This window comes from Heptranchias perlo, chromosome 18 (assembly GCF_035084215.1).
Source record: "Heptranchias perlo isolate sHepPer1 chromosome 18, sHepPer1.hap1, whole genome shotgun sequence".
Taxonomy (NCBI): domain Eukaryota; kingdom Metazoa; phylum Chordata; class Chondrichthyes; order Hexanchiformes; family Hexanchidae; genus Heptranchias; species Heptranchias perlo.
Window position 1 is genome coordinate 14,956,055 of NC_090342.1, and position 14,777 is coordinate 14,970,831.

The 14,777-nt window shown below is 40.5% G+C and overlaps 1 protein-coding gene across 1 annotated transcript in view; it reads left to right on the forward strand.

Moving 5' to 3' along the window:
* frs2a (fibroblast growth factor receptor substrate 2a) overlaps positions 1-14,777 on the forward strand; it is a 74,896-nt gene that overhangs the window by 54,564 nt on the left and 5,555 nt on the right. The window contains exons 4-5 of the mRNA XM_067999427.1: positions 7,287-7,473; positions 11,783-11,941. Coding sequence (XP_067855528.1) covers positions 7,287-7,473; positions 11,783-11,941 — 346 coding nt within the window. The remainder of the gene's footprint in view (positions 1-7,286; positions 7,474-11,782; positions 11,942-14,777) is intronic.

Below are 14,777 nucleotides of genomic sequence, written 5' to 3' on the forward strand. Positions count from 1 at the left end.
CAACAGCTAGAATCAGCATCAGAATACTATATACGCCACTGGTAAATGGATGAATATAGCATTATTCAGATATACTCCATGATGGTGCTCACTGTAAGTCAGATGTATGTTGCTTTTTAAGGACAAAATATCTATTACATATTAAAAATGATGAGTGGCCATAGCATTTTATTGGTATTGCACCTGTAAGTGGTGCTGTGTGGGTCCCATTTTTGACCCATTAAGTACAGTATGGCTCAACTAAAGTTATGTGACTATCAATCAAAGAATAGCAAACTGTACTTGTCAATTTGCATGCTATTACTAACCCTCAGCACTGGGAAATGCTGCACCACTGCCCATTTTCAACTTGTTCCTGCCATGGTTCATTTGCATATGAATGAAACAAACACTGATGCTGTAAGTATTCAAGGTCATTGAATTATTCATTATGTGTAAAGAACTCCCCCGATTCTATATCGGCTCTGGATTCGTAACCACATCTCGCCTCCTGCTGTCCTATTCTCAGCTGCCTGCCAGTAAAGTCTCTGGATCATCTGTTGAATCATAGCTTTACTCCTCGGACTCTTACCTTGAATCTTTGCTGAAGTGATTTACTTGCTCGCTGGTTGCCTGCCCCTCTTGCCCCCCAAGCTGAATGTGCAACTTGTGCAGCAGTTATTAGTTGCTCATTCCCTCCTGCATTTAGAGGATTCACTGGGATATTTTAATGGCACTGCTGTCCTTCTGAGGTGAACACCCCCCCCCCCCCTCCCCCCAACCCTTTCAACACCACTGAAAATACAATCTGGGAATGGTGGAGGGAAGGGGAGCTAACCTTTCTCCCCACTTCTTCCCCCTTGCTGAGGTTGTATTCTGGGTTTGGAGGAGAGTAGAGAAGCCTTCATCCCTGATAGGACTTTTTATTTTAGCAATTACCTGTAACACCAGGCTATCACACCATCACTTTGCTGTGGAGCTCCATCTGTTGTCTGAAGAGCTCCGTTTGCCTTGAGTGTTCTAATATTTTTTCCACTTTTTAACTGTTGTAGTTTAAACTTTATTAAATTGGTGCCTTTTTTTTTTACCTTTTTTTTTTGGGCTTCCCTCCTCTTCCTTCTGGGTAGCCCTGACTCCCAGCCTAGTCCTGGTGGTTCATACTCCTGCGCCCATTGTAGAAGTTTTATCTTGCTGTGTCCTGGTTATATCATTTCCTGCCACATGGATGCCTGACTTTGGCTGCCAATAATTTTTTTACACCAGCTCTCCTGTTTCCCCAGGCCTGCAGCTCCTTTCTCATCTCCAATGCCTCAGGCCTCTGCTGAACGTCCAGGGGCCTCAAGCCACATTCTGGCTTCCGATGCCTCAGACCCCCTGGTGGTATATCATAGAAACATAAAAAATAGGAGCAGGAACAGGAGTAGGACATTTGGCCCTTCGAGCCTGCTCCGCCATTCAATATAATCATGGCTGATCCTCTTTCTCAATACCATCTCCATATCAAAACATGGAAATGATCAATTAATAGTGAACATGTTAATGCATTGTATTATGATTCTCAGTCCTTACATTTCGATAGCAAATGGCTGATAGGGCTAGTTCAGTAAGCAGACCCTGAAATGAGAAATTTTGAAATGAACAAAATTCCAAGGAGGAATTTTTATGTCTTCAGTGTTTTTAAAAAATACTTTCCAAAATGAGTAAAAGTGAAATAAGTTGGTAAGTGGGACATTTAATAGCAGATGCCAATGCCTTGAATGTAGTTTCTTTGAATCTGCCGCCTTTATTTTTTGTTTCGCTAAAGTAACATTACCTCAAGTAATAAAAGTAAATGTAAATGCTGTTGAATAGCCAATTGGTTGAGGTTCAGATTGCATGAAAACAATGCCCTCTGGAAGCACTCAACAATGATACATTTACAGCAAATTTTTAGATGAAGCCCAAATCCAGATTTTCAGTATAACTTTCAGAAGTTTACAGTGGTATATTGGAAGGAAGTCAGTTCTCCAACTGCCATAAAGCTTGCATACTAAAAGTCATTATACAGCATGTACTTCTAGTAAGTGGCATACCTGATTCCCATCATACTTCAGCATATCCTCTGACTTACTGTGAGCAACACCATGAGGGATCAGCTAGTATCATATAAAATATAGGTGTTTCCTTTTAAGACTACAACATCTAATTGCTATTAAGTAAACACTGGTTTTATACAGTGGTCAATTAAGAGGCTAATGCAATTAAGTAAACACTGGATGAGTTCATACAGATGTCACTTAAGAGACTGGAGATATCCTGCAACTGATTCATGTTCCTGGGGAGCTCCTTTGCTTTTTTTTTAACGTGTGGCACAGAAAGTTGAGAGTGATGTCCAGCATATATTTTCTGTCTGTCGCAGTTCAAAGGTTATCTTATATGAGGGTTGTGGATTTTGTTTTGTGGTGCATGTGGAATTTTGATGGTTCACCTTATAGGCAGGTCCAACTCCCATTATATGCGTATATATATATATATATATATATTTTCTGGTACAGCCTTCAAACTATATATATATATATATAGTTTGAAGGCTGTACCAGAAAATGGAGCAAGACAAATAGAACTGCGCATCAAGAAGCACTGTACTGTGATTTTTTTTTCATGAACCTGTCACTGATTACTGCAGATTCTAGTGTAAAATATGTTATCAAAGCTTCTCTAAGGAGTATGGTTGTTAAAATCTGTAAAGTATGTAATGGAAATTCAATAAAATTTTACATTGTGCAACCGTGATACTGCTAACAGTGTATATAAAACCAAATGTAAAGTATTGAAAAATATATTTTTGCTGCTCTCTAGTATTTCTAAAAGGTCATAAATCTACCAATTAAGTAATAACGGCGTTATTTGTGCTTGTTGAACTTCGATTTAATAGGCTGGATCTTGCTGGAAAAATAACGGTGTGTTAATGACGCACGTCGTTATTAATGCACAGCAAGTTCAGGAGATTAAGAGGTATGTCCTGAGTGGCAAATCTCCAGAACTTGCTGGTTGATTTAAGCCGCTCTGTCGTTTGCATCTCACAAACGACATCTCGTCCTGAGCCTCCCCGTTATTTTTAAGAACTTGCTGGATTTGCACGTTAACTGCCGCGGAAAGTTAGGGCTGGAATTTAACAGCACAAGTACCTTTTTAACAAAGTGATAATTGTTAATGCAATGCCAATCAACCTCTCTGGCCCAGAAAGGGAACAATTTAAACTGTTCAATCTCATTCCTGCATGTAATCAATTGTTGTTTCTCTTTCTGTACCTGATTTGACTCTAACTCACCGTCCTCCGTCATTCCTCTGTTTCTTTCTCAATCCATAAATCTCATTGGTTAAGGAGATACACTGTTGGTCCTGCCGTTCACTGAGGAGTCAGATACCTTGTTGCCTTCGCCATGACGTTATCAGTTCGCACTTCCAGCAAGTTACGGCATGAAAATTTTTTGAGGTGATGAGTGCAGAAAAAATTCGTAACTAGCGGCGTGTGCCGTGAGATGCCCTGCTGCTGCAAGATCCGGCCCATTATTATTAGGACCAGCCGTCATTCTGGTCATCTGACAGCTTGACACCAGGTTAATTTTACTACTGCACCCGGAACTTGAATACTAGTCTTATATCTGAGAGGCTCTTCTGCTGTACTCCTGGACCGGATAAAATAAAAAGCTTATTGTCTGATGGATGATCCTTCTCTCACCTCTAGTCTTCAACCTTTCTCCATCACAATCTTTTTTTGCTTCTCCCCGCCTCCCCCATTTTATTGATAGGACTACGGCCAGTACCTCTGCATTTCCCAGTTCTGTTTCTTCCTAAGTTCCAACTATGTTGTCCCAGATTATCTTCCTCCTCTCCCAAATCAAGACTGATTGAACAAGTCTCCTATCTTAACTCCTTCTTTCCCAGCACCTCAACTGTGGATGTCCTTACTTCCCTCAGCCTGCCCTTCTATAGTCTTCTGTCTTTTGTGACTTGAGCTTAACATTACCTAATCATCACTTTCAGATTTACCATATTTTCCATTCTTCAAAGTTGATAGAGTTCTGCACTGTTTCTTCACGTTGGTTTTTCAACAAAAAAAGAAAAATACATGTTGGCTTGCATGCTTTAACATCTGTTTGCCCTTTGGCTCTGTTCATGATCTCATTTACTGTTTAAAATCTGCTTGATCTCAGTAGTGGAACTGCTGAATTTATTTTTAGCATGCTCTTAACAGTAAGCAGACTTGTATGACCTGAAGTAGCAGAAAGTTCTTGCAAAGGCTGGAGCAAAATGAATATTAAAAAAGAAATTAAAAAGAAAAAAACAAAATTGGAGAATTCAGTGCCATAGTGTATTGGTTACAAAAAGTAGTGGGCTAAAGTGAGTCTTTGAAAATGTAAAGATACTGTTACTTGGGAAAATAGCAAATGCTTTGAGGAAGCAATGTAGTCATGTAATAAAATATTTCAATGTTTCTGAAAGGAATTTAGGAGATTATGAAACTTTTGACTGGAAACTTTTGAAATGAAATCATCAGGAATCTTTGAAAGTATGAGCAACCAAATATTTACTTTAACAAAATCCAAGCACTGATCAACATTTATAGAATATAACAATCAATAACGATGGTCACTGTGCTGTTAAAACATGCTGTTTGGCAGAAATATTAAAATATTGCAAACTAATGTTGAAAGATACAGAGAATAAGATGTAGCAGAAAAAGGGGGTATATGACAGATGTCAGGTTGATAATGCAAGTGAGAACCAGGCTGAATATAGAAAGTACAGAGGAGAAGTGAAAAAGGAAATAAGAGAGAGTATGAGAATAGACTGGCAGCTAACATAAAAGGGAAACCAAAAGTCTTCTGTAGGCATATAAATAGTAAACATATAGTAAGAGGAGGGGTGGGGCCAATTAGGAACCAAAAAGGAAATCTACACATGGAGGCAGAGGGCATGGCTGAGGTACTAAATGAGTACTTTGCATCTCTTTTTACCAAGGAATAAGATGCTGCCAAAGTCACAGTAAAAGAGGAGGTAGTTGAGATACTGGATGGGCTAAAAATTGATAGAGGAGATACTAGAAAGGCTGGCTGTACTTAAAGTAGATAAGTCACCCGGTCCGGATGGGATGCATCCTAGGTTGCTGAGGGAAGTAAGGGTGGAAATTACAGAGGTGCTGGCCATAATCTTCCAATCCTTCTTAGATATGGGGGTGGTGCCAGTGGACTGGAGAATTGCAAATGTTACACCCTTGTTTAAAAAAGGGCTTAAGGATAAACCCAACAACTAAAGCCAGTCAGTTTATCGCGGTGGTGGGGAAGCTTTTAGAAACAATAATCCAGGACAAAATTAATAGTCACTTGGACAAGTGTGGATTAATAAAGGAAAGTCAGCATGGATTTGTTAAAGGCAAATCGTTTTTAAGCAACCTGATGGAGTTTTTTTGATGAGGTAGCAGAGAGGGTTGATGAGGGCAATGCGGTTGATGTGTATATGGACTTTCAAAAGGCGTTTGATAAAGTGCCACATAATAGGCTTATCGGCAAAATTGAAGCCCATGGAATAAAAGGGGCAGTGGCAGCATGGATACAAAATTGGTCAAGTGACTGGAAACAGACAGTAGTTGAGAACAGTTGTTTTTTGGACTGTAGGAAAATATACAGTGGTGTTCCCCAATGGCCGTTACTAGGACCACTGCTTTTCTTGATATATATTAATGACTTGGACTTGGGTGTACAGGGCACAATTTCAAAATTTGCAGATGACACAAAACTTGGAAGTGTAGTAAACAGTGAGGAGGATAGTAATAGACTTCAGGAGGACATAGACAGGCTGGTGGAATGGGCGGACACATGACAGATGAAATTTAACGCAGAGAAGTGCAAAGTGATGCATTTTGGCAGGAAGAACAAGGAGAGGCAATAAAAACTAAATGGTACAATCCTAAAGGGAGTGCAGAAACAGAGAGACCTGGGAGTATACATGCACAAATCTTTGAAGGTGGCAGAACAGGTTGAGAAAGCGGTTAAAATAGCATACGGGATCCTGAGCTTTATAAATAGAGGCATAGAGTACAAAAGCAAGGAAGTTATGTTGAACCTTTATAAAACACTGGTACGGCCACAACTGGAGTATTGTGTCCAAATCGGCGCACCGCACATGGGAAGGATACGACGGCCTTAAAGAGGGTGCAGAAAAGATTTACCAGAATGTCTCCAGGGATGAGGGACTTCAGTTACATGGATAGACTGGAGAAGCTGGGGTTATTCTCCTTAGAGCAGAGAAGGTTGAAAGGAGATTTGGTAGAAGTGTTCAAAATCATGAAGAGTTTAGATAAAATAAATAAAGAGAAACTGTTCCCATTGGCAGAAGGATCGAGAACCAGAGGACACAGATTTAAGGTGATTGGCAAAAGAACCTAAGGCGACATGAGGAAAAATGTTTTTACACAGCGAGTAGTTATGATCTGGAATGCGCTGCCTGAAAGGGTGGTGGAAGCAGATCCAATCATGGCTTTCAAAAAAGAATTGGATAAATACTTGAAAGGGAAAAAAATTGCAGGGCTACGGGGAAAGAGCAGGGGAATGGGACTAACTGGATGCTCTTACAAAGAGCTGGCACGGGCTCCATGGGCCGAATGGCCTCCGTCTATGCTGTAGCCATTTTGTGATTCTATGATTATTTATCTAAGTCAACTCTGTGAACCTTACAAAATCCTACTGGTTCAATCAGTATTTGACCAAATAAGCAATTTGGGATGTTTCTCTGCATTAAAGGCGCTGTATAAATGTGAGTGGTGGTAGTTGAGTAAGTTTTGATTTTTTTAAATTGAAGTTCATTTTTTACACTTCGTTCTCTGCTTTATGGTCAAGTTGAGAATGAATGATACAAAATTTCTACAATTATAATTGGAGTATCTAGGATTTTAAAACTTAAAATATATTTTCCAGGTTTCTAAGATAAGCAGGATAGCATTGCCCAAGTTACTGGAAATCCAGAAACCACATTGTACGTATTTTTGGATTAAGACCGCTGTTTTCCATTAGTAGAGTATTGTAGATTGCCCAAATTTATAGAAACACATATTTCCATAGAAATGCAATTGACTGATAGTTGATATGTTGGAACATTTTTTTATTGTGCAAGGGATGCCTAATTTCCACACCGTTCACCTGAGGAAGGAGGAAGCCTCCGAAAGCTTGTGGAATTTAAAATAAATTTGTTGGACTATAACTTGGTGTTGTAAAATTGTTTACAATAATTCAGAGAATGCTAAGGTTTAAAGTGCATTTTTTCCCCAGGTGATTAATGTGGATGATGATGGTAATGAGCTGGGTTCTGGTATAATGGAACTTACAGATACAGAATTGATTTTACATACACGAAAGAGAGATGTTGTAAAATGGCCCTACCTCTGCCTGCGTCGCTACGGCTATGATTCTAACCTCTTCTCTTTTGAAAGTGGCCGGAGATGTCAAACTGGACAAGGTATGTATGTCACTTATTTAACTGGGGATTTAGAAGAATATTGTCCTTTTTTTAGCATTTGTGTTCAAAAGCATTCTTTGAGAGAGATTGTCTTGTTTTGAATTTAGTTGGATTTTATGGAACTGTTCCTATGTAGATCATAATTCTGAAATCCATTATTCACCTGTAATTACAATTTGTAACCATAGTTCACTTTTTAATCACGGGCCAGATTTTGCTGTAAAAATAACAGTGAGGCTAACAGCGCTCACCGTTATACATGTGCAAATCGGACAGTAACTTCTGGCGACCGCACGTGCGCAGTTAAACACAGAAATCTGGAAGTTGCTGCACGAGATGCGATACTCCTCCAAAAGCTGCGCGAAAACGGCATCTCACTGTCTGGCTCTCCGTTTTGAACGGCGTGAAGTTCCTGTACTTATCTGATAGATACGGACTAAACTTGCCAAAAAAGTTAGGGCTGGTCTATTCCAGTGTAAGTACCTCTCTGGCACTGAAAATTATCTTTTACAGGTGTGGAGTCTTATTCCTTCAGGTACTAATTATTGTTGGACATTTAAAAAAAAATTTAAATAAAAAATGTTTTTCTTACTTTTTCTTTCTGTCCCCTTTAACTCTGTCTCTTAATCCAATATCTCTTTCCCTCTATTTCGCCTAATGTACGTGATTTGACATTGAAATCAATATTCTAACTTGCACTTCCTGGTTCAGTCTCTGTGCTGCTCATTAACGATGCTTCAGTCTGATAAGTTAAGGAGATACACAGCTGCTTTCCCTTTTCACACAGGTCCCAGATGCCCCTCAGAGGGCACCGTGCTTTTTGGATCTCTAATTTACAGGAACTTGCCGTGCAAAAGCTCATAGACTGTGGGCAAGTTCAAGTCTAATGAACACCAGGTGCCGTTTGTTCGTTGCTCACATCAAAATCTGGCCCACGTCGTCTTATGCTTCTACTCACCAGATTTCTTTTCCACTTCTGGTGTTTTCTGTGCTGTATTGAATGTTTTGGGACATTTTTCTAATGTTAAGGGTGCAAGTAGTTGTTGTTGTTGTTTAGTTTTTCACAAGATAGTTACAGACCATCTTAATTCATCCATCCAGAAAGGTCCTAAAATGTCCCCCATTTCAGCATCTAATCGAAAGTCTATTCTGTACATTGAGCACTCTTCATGTGAAGAATTTCCTGACATCAGCCCTAAATTTACCATTTACCAGTTTGAATCTGTTTCCCCTTGTCCTTCTCTTGCAATTTAATTTAAATAATATTCTTGATTTACCCTTTCCATTTTCTTAAATACCTCTATAAGATGACCTCTCAGACATCTGTTTATCCAGGCTGATGCATTTCTCCAATCTTTTCTCACCTTTGGCATTAGCGATCAGTCTGATGGCTCCACTCTGTACTGCCTCCAGCACTTGAATGTCTCCCTTTAGTCTTGGCGACTAGAAATTGAAGCAGTACCCACAGTGCAAAGTTTGGTTGTGACTTCCTTTGACTTGCATTCTACTGTTCAACATTCTATTGGCTTTGTTGTTTGCTGCTCTGTAATAGTTGGACATACTGAGTGAAGAGCCTGCTAAGACTCCTAGGTCTCTTTTGCCTTTATCCTTAGCTATTTCAGCACAACTCATTGAGTAGATGTGTCACAAATGTTTTCTTCCTCTGTGCAATACTTTACATTTGTCTGCCCACTGTCATTTTATCCAATTCATTCTACCTCTTCCAATTTCACTGTCCCCTTTCATTTGGTATCTTCTGTGAATTTGACCACATTGCATTGAGTTTCTGTATCCAAGTTATTTATGTTAATTAGAGACAGTAGTGGTCCCAAACTGATAGAATGATTTCTCTTTTTGCATCAAATTTTGCCTCCATTCCTGGAGGCATTGATTCCTTGCTGATTTAAATTTCAATGGATGTTGCTGGCTTTCACTCAAATGGCCTTTATTCATGTGTGAGCCATGACCAATGTCTGTGGGCTATTCAACCACAGGGGCACCACAGTGGAGCCCCCTGTTTCAATAGCCTGCTGACACTCATTGTCACGGCCCTCACTTGAATAATAGCCATTTGGGTGGGGTAGTGGAAAGCCAGCAATGTCTATGGATCAGTACACCAAAATGAAATCAATGCCTTCAGGAGAGGAAGGGAGAAAAATAATACTATATATGCTTTTAAAAATGAAAGCATTCAATCCAGCACAGAAACCATCTGCAATGGAATAGTAATTTAGTGTATAAACTAGGTACCAAATGAGTTTTTTTTGTCTTCGAAGAACTATACAGACAAAGATCCTGACCGTCTATATAGGTGCACTTCCAGTAAGGGCTACTGGATAACGATCAGAAGCGGGAACTCTTTTTTTTGTTCCCTCTAATCCCCCTTCTCCCAAACCCAGGATTGCTCACGCAAATTGTGGTGCCCTATTGCTGCCCGGGCTGAGATCACCTAACTCAGCACAGGCCAAGGACCTTTCTCATCTGTGTAGCTCAACTACTCACTCAATTTTGCCAAGGCACTGCATTTGAAAAATAATTCATTCTGTGAGCAGCGCAAGATGTTTTGGTGTGAAAGTTGCTATGTAATTACAAATACTTTTAACTATCAGGACAGCTCCAAATAGAAGTTTCAAATGATTTCATGCAGAGTCGAAATTTACTTTGTCTCTATATATAATTTTCCTGAAAATATAATGAGTGTGGGACACACCTCGGGAGCCATCCCAGTCATCATTCTTAGTCTAAGCTCCAATCCAGGAATTAAGCACATAATCTAAGATGACACTGTAATGCAGTAGTGAGGGATTGTTGGTGATGCAGTCCTTCAGGTGACTTGTTAAACGTAGGTCCTATCTGCCTATTTCAATGGGTGCAGGAGGTCATTAAAGATCCCATGACACTATTCAAAGAGGAGGAGAGAGCTCCTCCAGTTCCCTGACCAACATTCCTCCCTAAATTAATACCACCAAAATCATGTTAACTGGTCATTCATTTTACTGTTGCTTGTGGAATCTTGCAGTTTTCAAATGGCTGTAGTGTTTCTTTGCATATGAACAATCATTGCACTTCACAGTATTTCATTATATGTGAAGCAGTTTGAGGAATTTCGGAGACATGAGACGATATAAGTGTTTCGATGTTTGATTTTCATCATTTGATTCTCCACTTGGAAAAGCATTGCAATGTAGTGTTATTCCATTTAATAGCAATCAATAAAGAATATGATTCTATTCTATGAAATGTCTTGTATGAATTCAAATGCTCATTGGAGTTTTCATGTCTCCAATTTATCATTCTTTATTTTTTTTTTGTTACTGCACAAAAAGGTCATGATTCAGTTTTGGTATTTAGAAAGAAAATAATTTCTAACATTAAGTACTTAAATTAACAAGAATGTTGACTCTAACTTAATGCTTACAATGGAAGAATAAACCAAAAAGCTGGGAATGGTGGACGTCACTGGGTACCTATCTGTTTATACTTGTAGTGGTAAGTCAAGCTCCCTCTGCTGTTCATTGCAAAGATGCACAATACTGGGGAGACAGCTGGTATTGTTGACTGTATGTAATCCCTTTGGGGCCGACCAGAGTTGTTTGTAAGACACCTTCCCCCCCGCATCCCTATATGTCATCCAATTAGTGTGTTTTTTCCTCCTTCCCCTTTGTGGCAAGTTTGTCAAATACTTGTTGCCTAAACAGTGCTGTCCCTTATGACCTAGTTATTAGATTAATATTGATCGTTAAATGCATCAATAAATAGTCTGCAAATAGATCTCCCCCAATGGTTCGGCTTGTTAATCCAGTTGATAGCTGTGCCACAAAGGCCTCAGACTTGACCCCTGGTCTGTGCTGAGTTATCTAATCCTCAGCTGGGTGGTGGTAAGGTTGCTACAATTTGCCTTGGTGGCACTGGGATAGGGAGGGGAAAATCATCCAGCTTTCCTGCTCCTGATTGCTATCTAGTGACCCCTGCTGGGAGTGCATCTGTATGGAAGTTGGGTGAGGATTGTGCTTGGCTATAAAACCTCCAGAGGATGAATAGCCAACCGGCACTCACACATGAATAACGGCCACTTGGCTGAGATGTTGGAGGGTCAGTAGAGCTCTTGGAGCCATAAACCAACATAGAGTCAATGCCTTCAGGAGAGAGGGGAGGGGAGAAGTTTTGTAGATCATAAGAATAAATTGAATTGTATTCAACTTGTAAAAATTTGTTAACATCATATAACTAAATTTGTCATAGATATTTCAAAATCTCTTATGTTGATGATTATGTATTAGATTAATAATGTCCATCCTTTGTTCTTCAGGAATCTTTGCTTTCAAATGTGCCCGAGCAGAAGAGATTTTCAACTTGCTGCAGGATATCATGCAGTGTAACAGTATAAGTGTGGTGGAAGAACCAGTTGTAGAAAGAATCGAACAGCAAAATGAATTAGATATTCCGAGAACTCCACGGACACCTACCAGTGAGTATTATTTATGCTTTTGTTCAGAAATCCTACTTTTAAGCAAAGAGCGTCACCTTGAAGGCCAAGTGGCTAAAGGATGCCCGCACCATGAATTCTTGTCTCAGTGCCATTCTGTGCTGTGATAGGTGAGTACACTTACCAACTGAGAGGTTCTCTCCTTTAACTAACCTCTCAAGTGGATGCAATGTTCAATTACTAAAATGCAGACCACCAAGCAAGTAGCCATGAATGAATAAGCCCTCAGGAAAGTCTGTGCCAATTTGAGCTAATAAATTTCCAATGTATACTTCACATTCTGTTGAGATCCACATGGCTTCAGTTTTTCAAACAAAAATCCACTGTAAAATCATACTTAACAGTTCTGTGCCAGCAAACTTGAAATATCCACAATTTTTGGTCAAAAGCATAATGCTGCTTTTTTTGACCACACAAGGCAATTTTGTTGAATAGCTGCTGATGCCAGTTAAAATGACAGTAGTGTGATCAGTCTCTAACACATACATCAAGTGACAGTCTAAAAGACCAAGTGAAATAATGCGGTAATCATAATTTGAATTATAAGCATGCAGCTGGATGAACAAAAGACCCACTTCTTGGAAAAAGATTGTGTGAATTTTGTACTTACCAAGGTGAGTGGTATTAGTGCTGGGAAGTGTAACACTATCTATTTCAGGCACTTAGTGTTAGCTTGAAGCAGTCTCAGTGAAGTAAAGCATGGTTAGATGCAGAGTACAACTCCCTCAATTCTCCCCCAACAATGTGCCTCAACCTCAATCTCAGAAAAGCCAGGCCCGGGATGAAGAGTGAGCGGGACATGGTGCAGGATTGGGTACGGGCAGCAGAGTTTTGGATGAGCTAAAGTATGTGGATGGTGGAGGATGGGAGGCCAGCCAGGAGACCATTAGAATAGTCGAGTCTGAAGTTGACGGAGGCGTGAATGAGGGTTTTAGCAGCAGATGGGCTGAGGAAGGGCACAAACAGGCGATGTTACAGAGGTGGAAGTAGGTAATTTTTGTGATGGCGAGAATATAGGATCAGAAGCCCTGTTCAGGGTTGAATAGGATGCCGAGATTGCAAACATTCTGGTTCAGCCTGAGACAGTGGATTGGGAGGGGGATGGAATTAGTGGCAAGGGTACCATGTTTGTGGTGGGGTCCAAAAACAGGGGCTTCAGTCTTACCAATATTGCAGGGGGCCCTTTCTCTCCAGGCCCAGCAAACACTTAGCTGGGTCATATGAACATACGGAAAAGACGGACAGAAAAGGGCCAACTAGGCAACACGACCCCCAATAGTCCTGTTATGTATTTGCTGCAAGATGTTTGCCCGACTTGTTATTCTGTTTGTAGTAATTGTAGTATAAAGGAGGAGCATTTCAGCACCCATTTATAAGAAGCTATTTAGTCCCGCTCTGGCCTGTATCAGGGTCCTTTCAGTACGCTCAAATGCCTTCTGTGTTGAGATTACTCAACTGTTAATCTAATTTATTCATTTTAAATTCAACTACAATTGTCCATTTACTGAAAGTCCTGTTTTAAAGTGAATTTTGATATAAATGGCATACGATTAAAATTATGAAACATAATGAGCCCTTCATTAAAGTTTGCTGTTAAAACTCCTGAATTATACACCTTCAATTTTGCTACTAGAATTTTCTGCCCATCCTGTGTAATTGGTTGAATATGGGGGTAACATATTAGCGTGGATAGAGGATTGGCTAATGGACGAAAAAGAGAGTAGGGATGAACGGGTCATTTTCAGGTTGGCAGACTGTAACTAGTAGGGTACCGCACAGATCGGTGCTTCGGCCTCTGCTATTTACAATCTACATTAATGACTTGGATGAAAGGACTGAGTGTAATATATCCAAGTTTGCTGACTATACAAAGCTAGGTGGGAAATTAAGCTGTGAGGATGACAGAGTCTGCAAAGGGATATAGACAGGTTAAGTCACAGAAGCGGGTCTTGAGCTAATTCGATTCACTCCACATGATATCAAGAAATGGCTGAGTGCACGGGATACAGCAAAGGCTATGAGCCCTGACAACATCCCGGCTGTAGTGCTGAAGACTTGTGCTCCAGAACTAGCTGCGCCTCTAGCCAAGCTGTTCTAGTATAGCTACAACACTGGCATCTACCCGACAATGTGGAAAATTGCCCAGGTATGTCCTGTCCACAAAAAGGACAAATCCAATCCGGCCAATTACCGCCCCATCAGTCTACTCTCAATCATCAGCAAAGTGATGGAAGGTGTCGTCGATAGTGCTATCACAGGGCACTTACTCACCAATAACTTGCTCACCAATGCTCAGTTTGGGTTCCGCCAGGACCACTCGGCTCCAGACCTCATTACAGCCTTTGTCCAAACATGGACAAAAGATCTGAATTCCAGAAGTGAGGTGAGAGTGATTGCCCTTGACATCAAGGCAGCATTTGACCGAGTGTGGCACCAAGGAGCCCTAGTAAAATTGAAGTCAATGGGAATCGGGTAAACTCTCCAGTGGCTGGAGTCATACCTACCACAAAGGAAGATGGTAGTGGTTGTTGGAGGGCACTCTTCTCAGCCCCAGGACATTGCTGCAGGAGTTCCTCAGGGCTGTGTCCTCGGCCCAACCATCTTCAGCTGCTTCATCAATGACCTTCCCTCCATCATAAGGTCAGAAATGGGGATGTTCGCTGATGATTGCACAGTGTTCAGTTCCATTCGTGGTGGTGAACCGCCTTCTTGAACCGCTGCAGTCCATGTGGTGAAGGTTCTCCCACAGTGCTGTTAGGAAGGGAGTTCCAGGATTTTGACCCAGCGACGATGAAGGAACGGCGATATATTTCCAAGT